This window comes from Miscanthus floridulus, chromosome 11 (genome assembly GCF_019320115.1).
Source record: "Miscanthus floridulus cultivar M001 chromosome 11, ASM1932011v1, whole genome shotgun sequence".
Taxonomy (NCBI): Eukaryota; Viridiplantae; Streptophyta; class Magnoliopsida; order Poales; family Poaceae; genus Miscanthus; species Miscanthus floridulus.
In genome coordinates, this window is record NC_089590.1 from 95836146 (window position 1) to 95850000 (window position 13855).

Below are 13855 nucleotides of genomic sequence, written 5' to 3' on the forward strand. Positions count from 1 at the left end.
TTTTGTTTTTTTCTCAATAAGTATAAAATAATTTGAGTTAATTACACCAGCAACCTGTGAACTTTATCATCGTGTGACCTTTAAGTCTACGAAATGCGATAACATGTTTCTTTCCTGTTTTCAGTAGTTATAGGTTTCACGTCCGTTTTCATCACTACACGGATTGAGCGGACTGGTTTGGCGCACCTGAGAGCAAAAAAAAAGAGCTACAGGGAGTAATTACTTATTAGTCTCTTGATTGAAGTTGCTCTTAGTAGCTTCCCAAATTCGACATAATACTCAACTGTAACACAAAACAATTGGATTTAGCTTCCCTTCACTCCCATCGGACGAGTAACGGTTCTGCTTCAATTACAAATCCCATCGGACGAGTAACGGTTCTGCTTCAACTTTCCTATATTTATACACATTTCCTATACTACAAATCCCATCGGACGAGTAACGGTTCTGCTTCAACTTTCCTATATTTATACACAATTCCTATACTACAAAGCCTGAACATTGAGGTTCGAAATGTACCAGGAACGAAGGTGAGCCGATGCCACCGGGGCACCGGGTTAGCGCAGCAGAGCCAGACACGATGGCCGCAAGGTCACGCAGGATAGGGTAGGCCAGCAGGAGACGGGGCAAAATAAATAAATTCCAATAGGACATCGATCAACTAGATTTAAACTTGAAATTATGATCTCCATCCATGACAAATATCCTTTAATCAGAGGTACAGATCATAGCTAGTTATTTACAGCGGATTCATGGCACAATAAGTAATACATAGATAGATACAATATAATAATCTATGAAAGCTTGTCTTGACCGAATTTTGGACAAGATCTGTACGCAGACTCCAGACAAGCTCCGGGCAGTCCCATCCCTCTCCAGATCTGGACGAGCTCATGCGGTGTTCAGCTTGGCGAGGGTGCGCTTCAAGGACTTCACGCTCAGTGGGCTGTTCTTGCTCTGCTCAATTTAAACAAAAAGAAAGTTTAATATACTGCCTGCTATTTTATGGTTAAATCAGGATGAACACAAACAACACTGGGCCGTTGCTCTTCTCAATTTAAACAAAGGGATAGTTTAACTGCCTGCTATTATGGTTAAATCATGATAAACACAAACAACACTGTAAACCCTAAGTGTACTGAAATGATATCTTTCGGTTAGCTCATGCATGCTGTTAGTCTACTAGTATGGTCAAATCGTGATAAGCACAAACAGCATGCTATAACCCCAAGTGTAGTTATAGCTCAGCAGTATAACAGTGCAACCTAAACAAGGCCGTAAACATCAGTGCAACCTAAACAAGGCTGTAGATACCAGTATTGCTGTGAAACATCAATTAAGGAGCAAAGAGTTTACCACTGAGCAAGTTCCAGCCCTAATGTTGCAGACAGGGTAGTCCGGTGGGCAGCAGCTGGCGTGATCCTTGCAGCAGGTGGCTCCTTCAATCGGGCAGCAACCCCAGACCAAGCAGACGTTCCTGAAGCCAAATGCACAGCAGCAGGTGCTGCCTGATGAGCAGACGAAGTTCTCATCGCAGACAAGGTCAGGGGCAACTGGGGGAGGCGGTGTTGGAGGGGTTGGAGAAGGCTTGGGAGGGTTTGCGCCCTTCTTAGTAGGGTAAGATGCCATCATAGCAATTCCACACTTCCCAGTGGTGGCATTGATGTTCCTCTCCATACGGATATAACCAGCCTCACCCCACTTTGGACCCCATGAGTTGCGGACAATCCAGTAGTCCTTGCCATTCTCAGTGCCATAACCGACCGCGACGACACCGTGGTCAAGGTTTGTGGTGCAACTTCCACTGAAGACACCCTAATAGAAATCAAAGACAAGATAAGAACAGCAGCCAAACTTTGCTGGGCCATAACATAGGCTGCTAACTACAGCAAGTTTATTTACCGATTTGTACAGCTGGAACTGCCGGCCACCAGCCTCGATGGCAACGCTAACTGGCTGGTGAGCAACTGCCTTCTGTAATGATTTCTCATCATTTTCAGGCACATCTTCAAAGCCATCAATGCTCACAACCTTAGCATTTTTCTGCAGTGACCAATGATTCAATGAACGTGAGTTAACCAGCAACAACATCGAAGGAGGGAACCAATGAAGGGAGTTAGACAATGTACCCTGTTGATGTCACACTTTCCATCCACAGCTTTGTAAGGGTAGTCATCTTCAGTATCAATGCCTCCGTTCTTTATGATGAAGTCAAAGGCAGCATCCATAAGCCCACCATTGCAGCCACTGTTCCCTCCATCAGTAGAGCACTCTATAAGCTCCTGCTCCGACAACGTCACCATCTCACCAGTAACAATTTGGTTAACACTTTCTACTGAGCTTACTGCAGAGAAAGCCCAGCAACTTCCTGCACACCATAATTCAACAATATAACAAATTATAAACACTAGAAATAGTCTCCTTCCCAGACTGCATAAGCTACAATAGTACTGACTTTATTAATATGAATAGTATGCAGTCTGATCCCATATGAACCGCTACAAGGATAACATAGATTAACTGTGATATTTAATCAAATAATTTGTTTTACATTATTTGCCTTTTATATTCCGCGTGGGCAATTTTACAAGCAACCATAGTTGTTTTGATTCTTGCAAGAGACAATATCAGGTCTCACTCAACAGGCTACAATACGAGAAACACAGGTTCGATAATACTACAAAGGGGTACTTCCCAAGTACAGTAGTGAACACAGAACATGTTGTGCATATGTGACCCGGCATGTGACAGCCCAAAGAACCCCAAAATAGTTTGACGCAAAATATTGTTAGCGTGTCCCTTAAAAAACAAAGCCTGGTTAAGGTCCTCTTAGCATATGACCGGTAGATACAACTAACAGGATCTAAGATTGGAAGACCACAACATAAACAATCTTAAAAGAGTTGTCTTTGCACCAGAAAAGCAATTTTGGAAGATAGCTAAACTGTAACCCTCGAAATAGGGAAAGCGCAGCACGCGGGTCAAGTCCAAAAACGGTGGGTCTAGTTCCGTCCAATTCTTCCACACAGCACGACCCATGGCCCTTACTTCGTCCAGAAGAAAAGAACCCCGAAAACAAGCCCCTTCTGTACAGTTCATCTAATCCGTTGAAAAACATAATCCAAGCATAGGCGAACCAGCTACTTCAATGGTAATCATCATATTCCGAACAAACAATTGATGTGTTGATTAAATCTCATATGTTCACAAGGAAAAAACAAACAGCTTCGCTTATGTTCACAAGAAAGAAAAAAAAACTTCACTACAGCTTTTTAGACCTACTATATGTGGTGATAGAAAAAAAAAATCTATTTTTTCAGAGAAATTAAGTGTACTTGAAGAAATAATTTAAGCATCGGTCAGAAATCTGTACAGCATTGCAAACGTTAGAAGGCCAGATTTATATGAACCCTAAAAGATCTAATGCAAAACCAGCCTGTTCAGATCCGAAGTTAGCGTCAACAAACTGCGGAACCGCATCTGTTCATCTGTTCTGTTCGATAGTAAGAATTGATCGACACAAGTTAATAAGTCGAAGTTGCTCACCGCATTGCCCCTGGTTCTTGATGGGCGCAACGGCCCCCTTCTCCCTCCAGTCGACGCTCTCGGGCAGCTCCTCGGCGCCGTCATGACGGTACATCTCCCCGACGGCGGTTTCCCTCCGGGCGGGGATCCTGGCGCCGAGATACGCGGCGTGGAACTCGTCGTTGGTCAGATCGGCGAACTGGTTCATCCCGAGGCGGAAGCCGTTCTCGCCGGCGCGCTCGTTATGAGCGTCGACGAAGCGGAGGTTGTCCCAGAACACGCGGAAGCGGCGGTCGTGCTCGCCGAGCGCGTTGAAGGCGCGGCCGTGCTCGGCGAGCCAGAGCTCGTACAGCGCCCGGACCTCCGCCTCCGTCCGCTCCAGGCCCGGCGCGCCGTGCTCCTCGTTGTAGGAGATGATGGACATGCCGCCGGGCGCCGCGGAGGCGGCACAGGCGACGGCGAGGACGAGGACGGCGAGGAGGAGAGGGAGCAGGCCCCGGCCCAGAGCAGCCATGGCGGCGGCGGTGGCGGACGTGATGAGACGAGCGTCCCTTTCTGTATCCCGACGGGTTTTTCTTTTCCTGTTCCTTTCTTTTGGATTTTGGTTTTTCGGTGTGGGCTCTTCGGGGCTCGTCGCGTCGTTCGATTTATAGGCACGGAACGGCGAGTTTGGGTCGGTTTGGTCGATGGGGACATCAAAGTTGTAATCTTTTTTTGTTAGCGAATATTAGTCCTAATCTTTTTTGCTGTGGAGTCCTGAATCCTGATCGAAGGGCGGACGGAGGAAGGACGGAGGAAGCAGCGTCGATGCCTTCGTTCTCCGGACAAAAAAGAATCCTGCACGAGGCTGATGATCGGATAAGAGCTTCTGTATGCCCTGTCATCGTTAACATGGGCTTTCAGATAATAAATACCCTGGGTACATATAGTTTTATGGTACCCGACGACTATATGATGCTGGTCTTTGTACTGCTATTAGGACAGAAGTGGTGTGGCTTAATTTAATCTATCTTAGTAGTGTCGGGTATCGATATTAGGGATATATAAAGTAAGATGCTAACTTCTTCGGATGGCTTGAAACGTATTAAAAGGTCTCGCACAATCCAAGGTCATGGGCTCCGTCTCGCCTAACCTCGAGATCACGGGCTCCGTCTCATCCGATCCCCTTAGGTGCGGGCTCCGTCACGTCCGACATCAAGGACACGGGTTTCGTCTCGTCCAAAGTCATGGGTACCGTCTCGCCCGACTCCAAGGACGTGGGTTCCGTCTCGCCCAAGGTCGCGGGCTCCGTCTTGCCCGATCCCAAGGACGCGGGTTCCATCTCGTCCGATGGGGATCCATACCACCGCCAACCACTCCAGGTTCAAGCGTATGGGCCTAGATCAAAACTCTGACGCCAGGGAAGAGGCTGGCACGCCTCGATGTAAACCATGGCCATGACGGACCATACCTAGAGATTCACATCAAGAACAGTGTCGGGCGTGCCGGTGCTGTTCTGTCTAATCCTCGTACGGACGCTGACAAGCGCGTCAGTTCACCACGACGTCCGGTGAGACGGAGTGGAACGCCATGACCGCAGATGACGCCTGCGCATGACGCCAGTGACGAATAGGACCACGACATGGAGCCGTCCTTATTAACATCTATAGGATCGACGGGACCCGTATAAAGGAGAAGAAGGACCCGGTAACCCTGGAAGCCTTCTTCTCTCTCTTGTTTTTCTCTTTTTCTTCTCTGTAGCCCGCGCTTTCCCTTCGCTTATAAAAGGAGAAACAGGGCACCACATGAAAGGAGGATCTTAACACAAGAGCACAATACGAGCACACGGCTGAGCGGCAAGCGAGCTCTCAGCACCCGTTCACCCCTTCCACCAGAGACTTAGGATCATCTCCCTCTCCCACCTGTTTATAACCCCTATTATAAACCAAGTGTCGGTAACACGAGCAGCAGCGAACTGAACGTAGGAACGTTCCGCCCGAACCAATATAAACCCTTGTGTCCTCCGAGCACACCATTCGAGCCAGACGCGTAAATACAAATTTACTCTTCAGTGGTCCGAAAACACCGATAGTTGGCGCGCCAGGTAGGGACTTTTTGCACGTCTCGACGTCCACATCAGGCCTCAGATGGCTAGTCACGGCGTCAGCTGAGCCCCGGACGCGCACATGCGCTTCGAAAACTTGGACTTCATCGTTACGATGGAGGGAGAGTTGGCGCAGGTTCCCGCCGTTGTCCAGCCTCTCCACTCCACCAGCCTCGACATGATCGCCGAGACGCTTGAGGAGCTGTAGCTACAAGCACCGGAGGCCCACGCCCTGGAAAGCGATCAGCTCCTCAGCTTTGATTACGGGAGGCTAGAGCACCAGCTCGGTGCCTTCCTAGGACCCCGACCGTCTCGGGAGGACTTGCGCCACCTCACCTTCTTGTTTGCTAATGTCATGACACAGCTTGCTGGAGGAGAGCCGCTCTCCCTGGAATACCTCATCCGGAGCACCCCGACAATGCTCTCATTTGGTCTACATAACACCGCAGAGACCGTTGGCCACCTTGTGGCGCAGCTCACGCCCCCATCCCCTACGAACGATGAGTTTATAGGGATGACCGAATACGTCGTGGAATCTTTCCATGACCTTCTCGCGGGAGAATCAGAGTTGTCCTCTGACTCTAACTCCAGCATGGGGAGCCATCACCCCTCACGAGAATGTTTCATGGCAGATACCCCTGAGGGATACATCGAAAGCATCCAAGAAGAAGAGGCTACCCCAACAGTTGACCTCGACGAGGAGGTCGAGGGGATGCAGGGGCTCCACCTCGCCTGTGGGTAGAGCAGCTGAGGGTGCGGCACCAATAGCTTGAAGAAGCACCACTCCAGCTTGAGCAGGAACACGTGAAGCCCGAGCGAGAGATCGAGCACCATGGAGATGGTGGGCGTGCGTGTGCCATGGCCCGCGATGTGAACCGGAGGATCATCGAGGATGACAAAGCCCTCCCACACTTTACCTAGGCAAGCCAGAACATCGCTGCCATGGCCGCCTTGCTCTGAAGCCCGCGACATCTGAGGATCGTCGGGCCCATCGCAAGATTCGCATGCTACTCAAGCGTGCGGTGGCGCAGCAGGCCGAGAGCTCACTGTACCGACGACGCGAGCTCGATGCTAGCCAGCACGCACCCTCAAAGCGACTCAACAGGGATGTGTCAGTCCACTAGGCATAGCGAGGCGGCAAGCCACGCACCGTGGTCCCGGTGCATGAGTGTCTCAGCCTCAACCGTGATGCGCGCAACACCCTGGATGCCCATAGGTGTGCCCGCAGCGATAAGAGGGAGGAGGCTAGCCGCGGCTACGACCCTCATCATGGTGGACGCTACGATAGCAACGAGGACCAAAGCCCGAGCCCCGACTTGCTGGGACCTTAGGCCTTTGGCCGACACATTCTCAACGCCATCTTCCCACCGCAGTACCGACCGCCGACCAACATCCCGAAATACTCTGAGAAAACAAACCCCGGACTATGGCTCGAGGATTATCGGCTTGCTTGCTAAGTCGGTGGAGCAGATAGTGACAATCTCATTATTCACAACCTTCCATTGTTCCTGGCTGATTCGGCGCGAAAAGTTTTGGAACACCTTCTGCCCAACCGAATCCAAAGTTGGGAGGACCTAAAAGAGATCTTCATGGAAAACTTTCAGGGCACATACACGTGTCCTAGAAACCCATGGGATCCCAAAAACTACCGATAGAACTCCGGAGAAACTCTTCATGGGTACATCCGACGCTCCTCTCGACAGTGTAATTAGCTACCCGACGTCGCCGATGCCGACGTCATAGGAGCTTTCCTAACTGAGACCACCTGCGAGTCCCTAATTCACAAGCTAGGGCATAAGGGCCCACGAACCACCGATGAGCTTCTCGACATTGCCACCAGCCACGCCTTGGGCGAGGAAGCGGTCAGGGCGATTTTTGACTGCCCCAAGGGTAAGGCAAAGTGGGATGAGGACGCCAGTGAAGATGCCTCCAACCACCCCAATAAGAAGAAGAATAAGCAGCAGTGCGAGGGCTCACTCGTGGCCACTATCGACAGCAAGAGGGGTCAAAAGCCCACCGAGGGTACCTCGGACCACTTTGAGAAGCTGCTCGAAGGGCTATGCCCAAACCATGCTTTCCTCGTTAAGCACCTATATAAGGACTGCATCCTCACGAAGTGATTCTTGTCTGGAGGCTCTAACAAGGGGCATAAGAAGGAGCCCAAGCCAGCCACAGACGACACCAAGGGGAAGCTGGATGGCTGCCTCATGATCTTCGGAGGGTCGGCGGCCTATGACTCCAAGCGTCGCCAAAAGCTTGCGCACCGTGAGGTTAATATGGCCGAGCTGGCAGCGCCTTCCTTCCTCCGATGGTTGGAGTCTGTCATAACGTTTGATCAGACTGACCACCCGAAAAGCATCCTACAGACGGGAAGATGCCCTCTCATGGTCGACTCGATCATTGGCATGAAATGGCTCATCAAGGTCCTGATGGATGGAGGCAGCGGCCTCAACATCATGTATGCTGAAACGCTCGATACCATGGGCATTGATCGATCACGCATCTAGCCGACCAGGGCACCTTTCCATAGAATCATGCCTAGAAAGCAGGTCGTGCCACTTGGGTAGATCGATCTGCTCGTCACCTTCGGGAAAACGACCAATTATAGGATGGAGACCCTTACCTTCGAGATGGTCGGGTTCCACGAGACCTACCATGCCATCCTGGGGCATCCATGCTACGCGAAGTTCATGGCCATCCCCAACTACACCTATCTGAAGTTGAAGATGTCGGGTCCATGAGGGGTCATCACCATCGGCACCTCCTTCCAGCGTGCCTATGAGTGTGAGGTTGAGTGTTGCGAACACATCGGGGCAATTATCGCCTCCAAGGAGCTTACGGCCATCAGAGAGGAGGTTGTCGAAGAAGTGCCCGACCCCAAGCAGTTGGCCGGATCTTTCAAGCCTATAGAGGGCGCCAAGGAGGTCCTCATAGACCCCGGCGGCTTCGAGTGCAAAGTGGTGTGCATTGGCACCAAGCTTTCTTCCAAATAGAAAAGCACGCTCATGGACTTTTTCCTCACCAACAGAGACATCTTGGCGTGAAGACCCTCGTACATGCCAGGCATTCCAAGAGAAGTCACCAAGCACACCTTGAAGATCAGGCCAAGCTCTAAGCCGGTGAAGCAGCGCCTATGTCGCTTCGATGAGAAGAAGCACAGAGCCATTGGCGAGGAGATTACAAAGCTTTTATCGACCGGGTTCATCAAGGAAGTATACCCCCCGAGTGGTTAGCCAATCTCATTCTTGTATAAAAAAAGATTGAGAAATAGAGAATGTGTGTTGACTACACGGGAATCAACAAAGCATGTCCAAAGGATCTGTTTCCTTTACCACACATAGACTAAGTAGTCGACTCGACCTCAAGGTGTGAAACCCTTTGCTTCCTTGATGCGTACTCCGGGTACCATCAAATCACGATGAAAGAGTCCGACTAGCTCGCGGCATCTTTCTTCACCTCATTTGGATTATTCTGCTATGTCACAATGTCGTTCGACCTAAAGAACATGAGGGCTACGTACCAACACTGCATGCTTAAGTGTTTCGGGGATCTCATTGGGTAGACCATCGAGGTCTACGTCGATGGCATTATGGTCAAATCCAAAGCGACTGACCAGGTCATACCCGACCTAGAGCAGACCTTCATGAAACTCCAAGCAAACGGTATCAAACTCAACCCTGAGAAGTGTATTTTTGGGATCCCAAGGGGTATGCTGCTAGGTTTTATCGTCTCCAAGCACAGCATCAAAATCAACCCAGAGAAGATCTTAGCCATCACGAGGATGGGCCCAATTCAGAATATAAAGGGGGTACAATGAGTTATAGGTTACCTCACTGTGCTCAGCCGCTTTATCTCACGCCTCGACGAACAAGGTCTCCCCCTCTATCGGCTTGTGAAGAAGGCCGACCGCTTTGAATGCACACCTGAGGCCCAGGAGGCACTTAACAAGGTCAAGCAGCTCCTGACGAAGGCCGCGATCCTGGTCTCCCCAACTGATGGGGAACTGCTTCTGCTCTATGTTGCGGCCACCACGCAAGTGGTCAGCACCGCCCTGGTGGTAGAGCAATAAGAAGATGGATACGCCCTCAAAGTGCAGTGTCCCGTATACTTCATTAGCGAGGTCTTGTCTGATTCCAAGACTCACTACCCCCAAATCTAGAAACTTCTATACACCATCCTTATCGCTAAGAGGAAGTTGCATCGCTACTTCGAGTCGCATCTAGTGATGGTCGTGACATCCTTCCCTCTTGGTGAGGTCATCCAAAACCAGATGCCATAGAAATAATCACGAAGTGGGCACTAGAGTTGATGGGTCAAGGCATTTCATATGCCCCTCGGACGACCATCAAGTCCTAAGTGCTGGCTAATTTTGTTGCAGAGTGGACCAAGATCCAAATGCCACCAGCAGTCGTCGACCAAGAGTACTAGACGATGTACTTTGATAGATCGCTGATGAAGAAAGGCGCCAACACGAGGCTAGTCTTTGTTTTGCCCCTTGAGGTACGCATGAGGTACATGGTTCGCATCTATTTCCCCTCCTCCAACAATGTGGCTAAGTATGAGGCACTCATCAATGGCTTGTGTATTGCCATCGAGTTGGGTATCCGATGGCTTGATGTCCGAGGAGACTCCCAGCTAGTCATCGACTAAGTCATGAAGGAATCAAGCTGCCACAACGCCAAGATGGCTGCATATTGCTGAGAAGTCCACCAGCTAGAGGATAAGTTCGACGGTATTGAGCTTAATCACATCTCGAGGCGTCTCAATGAGGTGGCCGACATGCTGGCAAAAACGGCGTCTGGCTGAGAGTCGACACCGACAGGCGTCTTCGCCAGCAATTAGTATAAGCCCTCAGTCTGCTATGAGGAGTCAAAATAGACCGGTGATGGGCTGCTAGCCCTAGGCTCGAGGGCTAACCAGCCGATGGCTCTATCCGACCCTGAAGTCATGCAGCTTGATGAGGATCCAGCGACAGAGCCCGATCCTCTGGCCGACTGAAGGACGCCATACCTCGACTACCTCCTCCATGAGGTGCTGCCAATGGACAAACCGAAGGCTCAGTGGCTCGTGCGTCACGCTAAGTCCTTTGTCGTTATTGAGGTCGAGCTCAACAGGCGAAGCCACACCGGGATCCTGCAGTGCTGCATCGCCATCGAATAAGTGAAGCAGTTGCTGAGTGATATCCATGGTGTGGTCTGTGGGCAACATGCCACACCTAGGACCATAGTCGAAAATGTGTTCCAACAAGGCTTCTACTGGCCGACCGTAGTAGCTGACACTGAACATATTGTGCGCACCTATGAAGGGTGTCAATACTACGCTTGACAGACCCACCTGTCGACCCAAGCACTCCAAATACTCCCTATCTGAAAGGTCCTTGTTGGTTTTGGTAATTGAGTGACAACCTAGGTGGACTAATTGTATTTATGTGAGATACACAGGTAATTAGTCCACAGGTACATGTGTGTGAGCAACATATGCCATGAAGGTGAAAATGGCTTGGAGATGTTGCAAAGCTCACACATGTGATGATGAAGGAGCTTATTGCACATGAGACATGACATTGAGTCATGTGATCAAGGTGGAGAAGATCAAGACAAGACCTGGCTTGATGGACCGGTTGCAAGCGTGAAGGGCAAGTCGAAGGCTTTGGAGTGATGGACCGTGTGGCGGTGAAGCTTGAGCAAGACTTGGCGCCGATGGACGATGGCAACGGTGAAGAGCAAGTAGAGTCAAGATCGATGAACCAATATGATCATGTGATGATATGAAGTGGATCATATCATTGTTGATCGTGTTGGTGCATGTGTTGCATCAATATTGAAGGAGATGGAATGGAATGCGCAAGGCAAAGGTATAAACCTAGGGCATTTCATTTTACCGGTCATAGGTGTGTAGAGAAGTTTATGACCGGGTTTAGGATAGATGGCCATACTATCAAGAGGGGCAAACTTGTTTGCATATCGGTTATCTAGTGCCACTCGAGTGATCTAACTTTGCATTGTCGCTAGGATCGAGTGGCGTGGCAAGTTGAGTGGCTAACATCCTTTGGGAAATGATTGTGAAAATGCTAACACACATACACATGGTGGTGTACACTTGATGGTGTTGGCACATTTACAAAAGCAGTGGTGTTTGCAGGGTTGAGATGGGTTTGGGTCCCAGCGGGATTTGGCGCTTTCGGGAAAATGGAATGCCTACTTTCTATTACGCCGGATGCAAATTCTTGTGGTTAGCACACTTGAGCAAGGGTGAAGAGAATGGAGGTGATGCTAGCGTCGGTCAAGTGACCGAACGCTGGATCCAAAAGCACCGAACGCTGCCTGCATGCGTCCGGTCGTGCTGACATAGAGTGTAGCAGTAGCTGGAGAGTGACCGGACGCTGGGGCTACGTCCGATTGCGTTCGACCGGACGCGTCCGGTCATGCTCGGGAGCTTACTGGAAATGACCGGATGCTGAGGGTCTAGCGTTCGGTCAGTTGAAGCTAGAGCGTCCGGTCAGGTCAAGTGACCGTTGGAATCGGGACACGTGGTCGTCTGCGAGCAACCGGACACTGAGGTCCAGCGTCTGATCAACATGACCGGAGCGTCCGGTTGGCCCGACCGTTGCCTAGTGAAGGGGTAACGGCTAGTTTAGCCCTTGGGGCTATAAATAGAAGTGGCCTTCGGCCATAGCTGATGCTGAGCACCTCAAGGGACTTAGTGTCCATGCTTGTGAGTGCTTGGGAGCCCTCCATCACACATATACTTGATAGTGATCATTCGATTGTGTGAGTGAGCGATTCTAGTGCGATTGCATCGTGAGGTTGCATCGAGTGGCACTAGGTGATCGAGTTACAAGCTGGTGGTGCTTGTTACTCTTGGAGGTTGCCACCTCCTAGACAGCTTAGTGGTGGTCTCCGTCGAAGCGCGCAAGAAGCTTGTGCGGCGCTCCGGAGAAGTGCTTGTGAGGGGCATTGTGCTTGCCCCGCGGGAGCCACGAAGAGCAACTCTAGTAAAGCATGTTATTGAGCTACCCTCACTCAAGGGGTAGGTTCTTGCGGCGCCCGACGTGCGGGCTTAGCGGGTGATGCTAATTAGCCGCCGAACCACCGAGTGAGCGGTCGACACAATGGGGACTAGCGTGTTGGCAAACACGTGAACCTCGGGAGAAAAATCATCGTGTCAACCTTATTCTTCCCGTTGGTTTGCATCCCCATTACACAAGCTTGCAATTACTTTTATACATATTAAGCTTGTGTAGTTGCTCTTGTAATTAGATAGCTTGTGTAGCTTGCTAATTACCTTCTTGCTTGTGTAGCATAGAAGTAGCTCCCTTGCGTGGCTAATTTGGTTTTAGTAACCTTATTAGTCACATTGCTTAGTTTGTATAACTAAGTATTTGCGCTCTCTAATTAGGCATTGGTTGCCTTGTTATTGAGCATTGCTAGTGAGCTTAGTTAGCTTTGTGCTTTTGCTTACTAGCATGTGTAGGAGCTCCCTTGTTGCTTAAAGTACTAGTGGCATAGGTTTGTGTAACCTTGCTCCTAGAATTGTTTAGGAGAGCTCTAGCTAGCCCGGCACCTTAGTTACATAATTAGTATCTTTGCAAGGTGCTAAAGAACATAGATAGAGGGGTGTAGTCTTGGCTAGACTGATAGTTTTAATTCCGCATTTGTATCGGTTAGCCGACACGATTAAGTTTTAGAAAAGACTATTCACCCCCCTCTAGTCGCCATCTCGACCCTTCACTATCACATGGCCATTTGCGGTCTAGGGGCTCGATCTGGTCGGACCTCTCAAGAGGGCATTAGGGGACTATACACACTTGCTTATCACCATACATAAGTTTACAAAGTAGATAGAGGCTCGACCGATCTCCGTGATCAAGTCTGAGCAAGTTGTGTTGTTCTTCCTTGACATCGTCCATCGCTCTAGAGTCTCAAACTCCATTATCATGGACAATGACATGCAGTTCATTGGGAAAAAGTTCCTCCGATTCTACAATGAATACCACATTCGTGTCAATTGGGCCGTCGTGGCGCAACCCCGCACGAATGGGCAGGTCGAGCGCGCGAACAACATGGTCCTACAAGGCCTCAAGCCTAGGATCTTCAACCGTTAGAACAAGTTTGGTAGACGATGGGTCACAGAGCTTTCCGCGATGCTCTAGAGCCTGAGAACGACCCCCAGCCGGGCCACCAGCTACACGCCATTCTTCATGGTCAACGGTTCCAAGGCTATCCTTTCGACCAACCTCGATTATGG

The 13855-nt window shown here is 50.1% G+C and overlaps 1 protein-coding gene across 1 annotated transcript; it reads right to left on the minus strand.

Moving 5' to 3' along the window:
* Window positions 1–662: 662 nt before the first annotated feature.
* On the minus strand, window positions 663–4155 carry LOC136492734 (oryzain beta chain-like). Its single transcript, XM_066488734.1, has 5 exons — window positions 3547–4155; window positions 2130–2368; window positions 1903–2043; window positions 1357–1815; window positions 663–957 (listed from the first exon to the last, which is right to left on the minus strand). Exons 1-5 carry the CDS (start codon window positions 4037–4039, stop codon window positions 892–894), a joined length of 1398 nt encoding a protein of 465 aa, XP_066344831.1. The 5' UTR covers window positions 4040–4155; the 3' UTR covers window positions 663–891.
* Window positions 4156–13855: the final 9700 nt, after the last annotated feature.

Excerpts from the sequence above, each read along its gene's own strand:
- LOC136492734 (XM_066488734.1), bottom strand. The coding sequence starts at position 4,039 with ATGGCTGCTCTGGGCCGGGGCCTGCTCCCTCTCCTCCTCGCCGTCCTC. Across the intron at positions 1,816-1,902 it reads AGTTCCAGCTGTACAAATCG|GGTGTCTTCAGTGGAAGTTG; the intron begins GTAAATAAACTT and ends GATTTCTATTAG. Across the intron at positions 958-1,356 it reads GGGCTGGAACTTGCTCAGTG|AGCAAGAACAGCCCACTGAG; the intron begins GTAAACTCTTTG and ends TAAATTGAGCAG.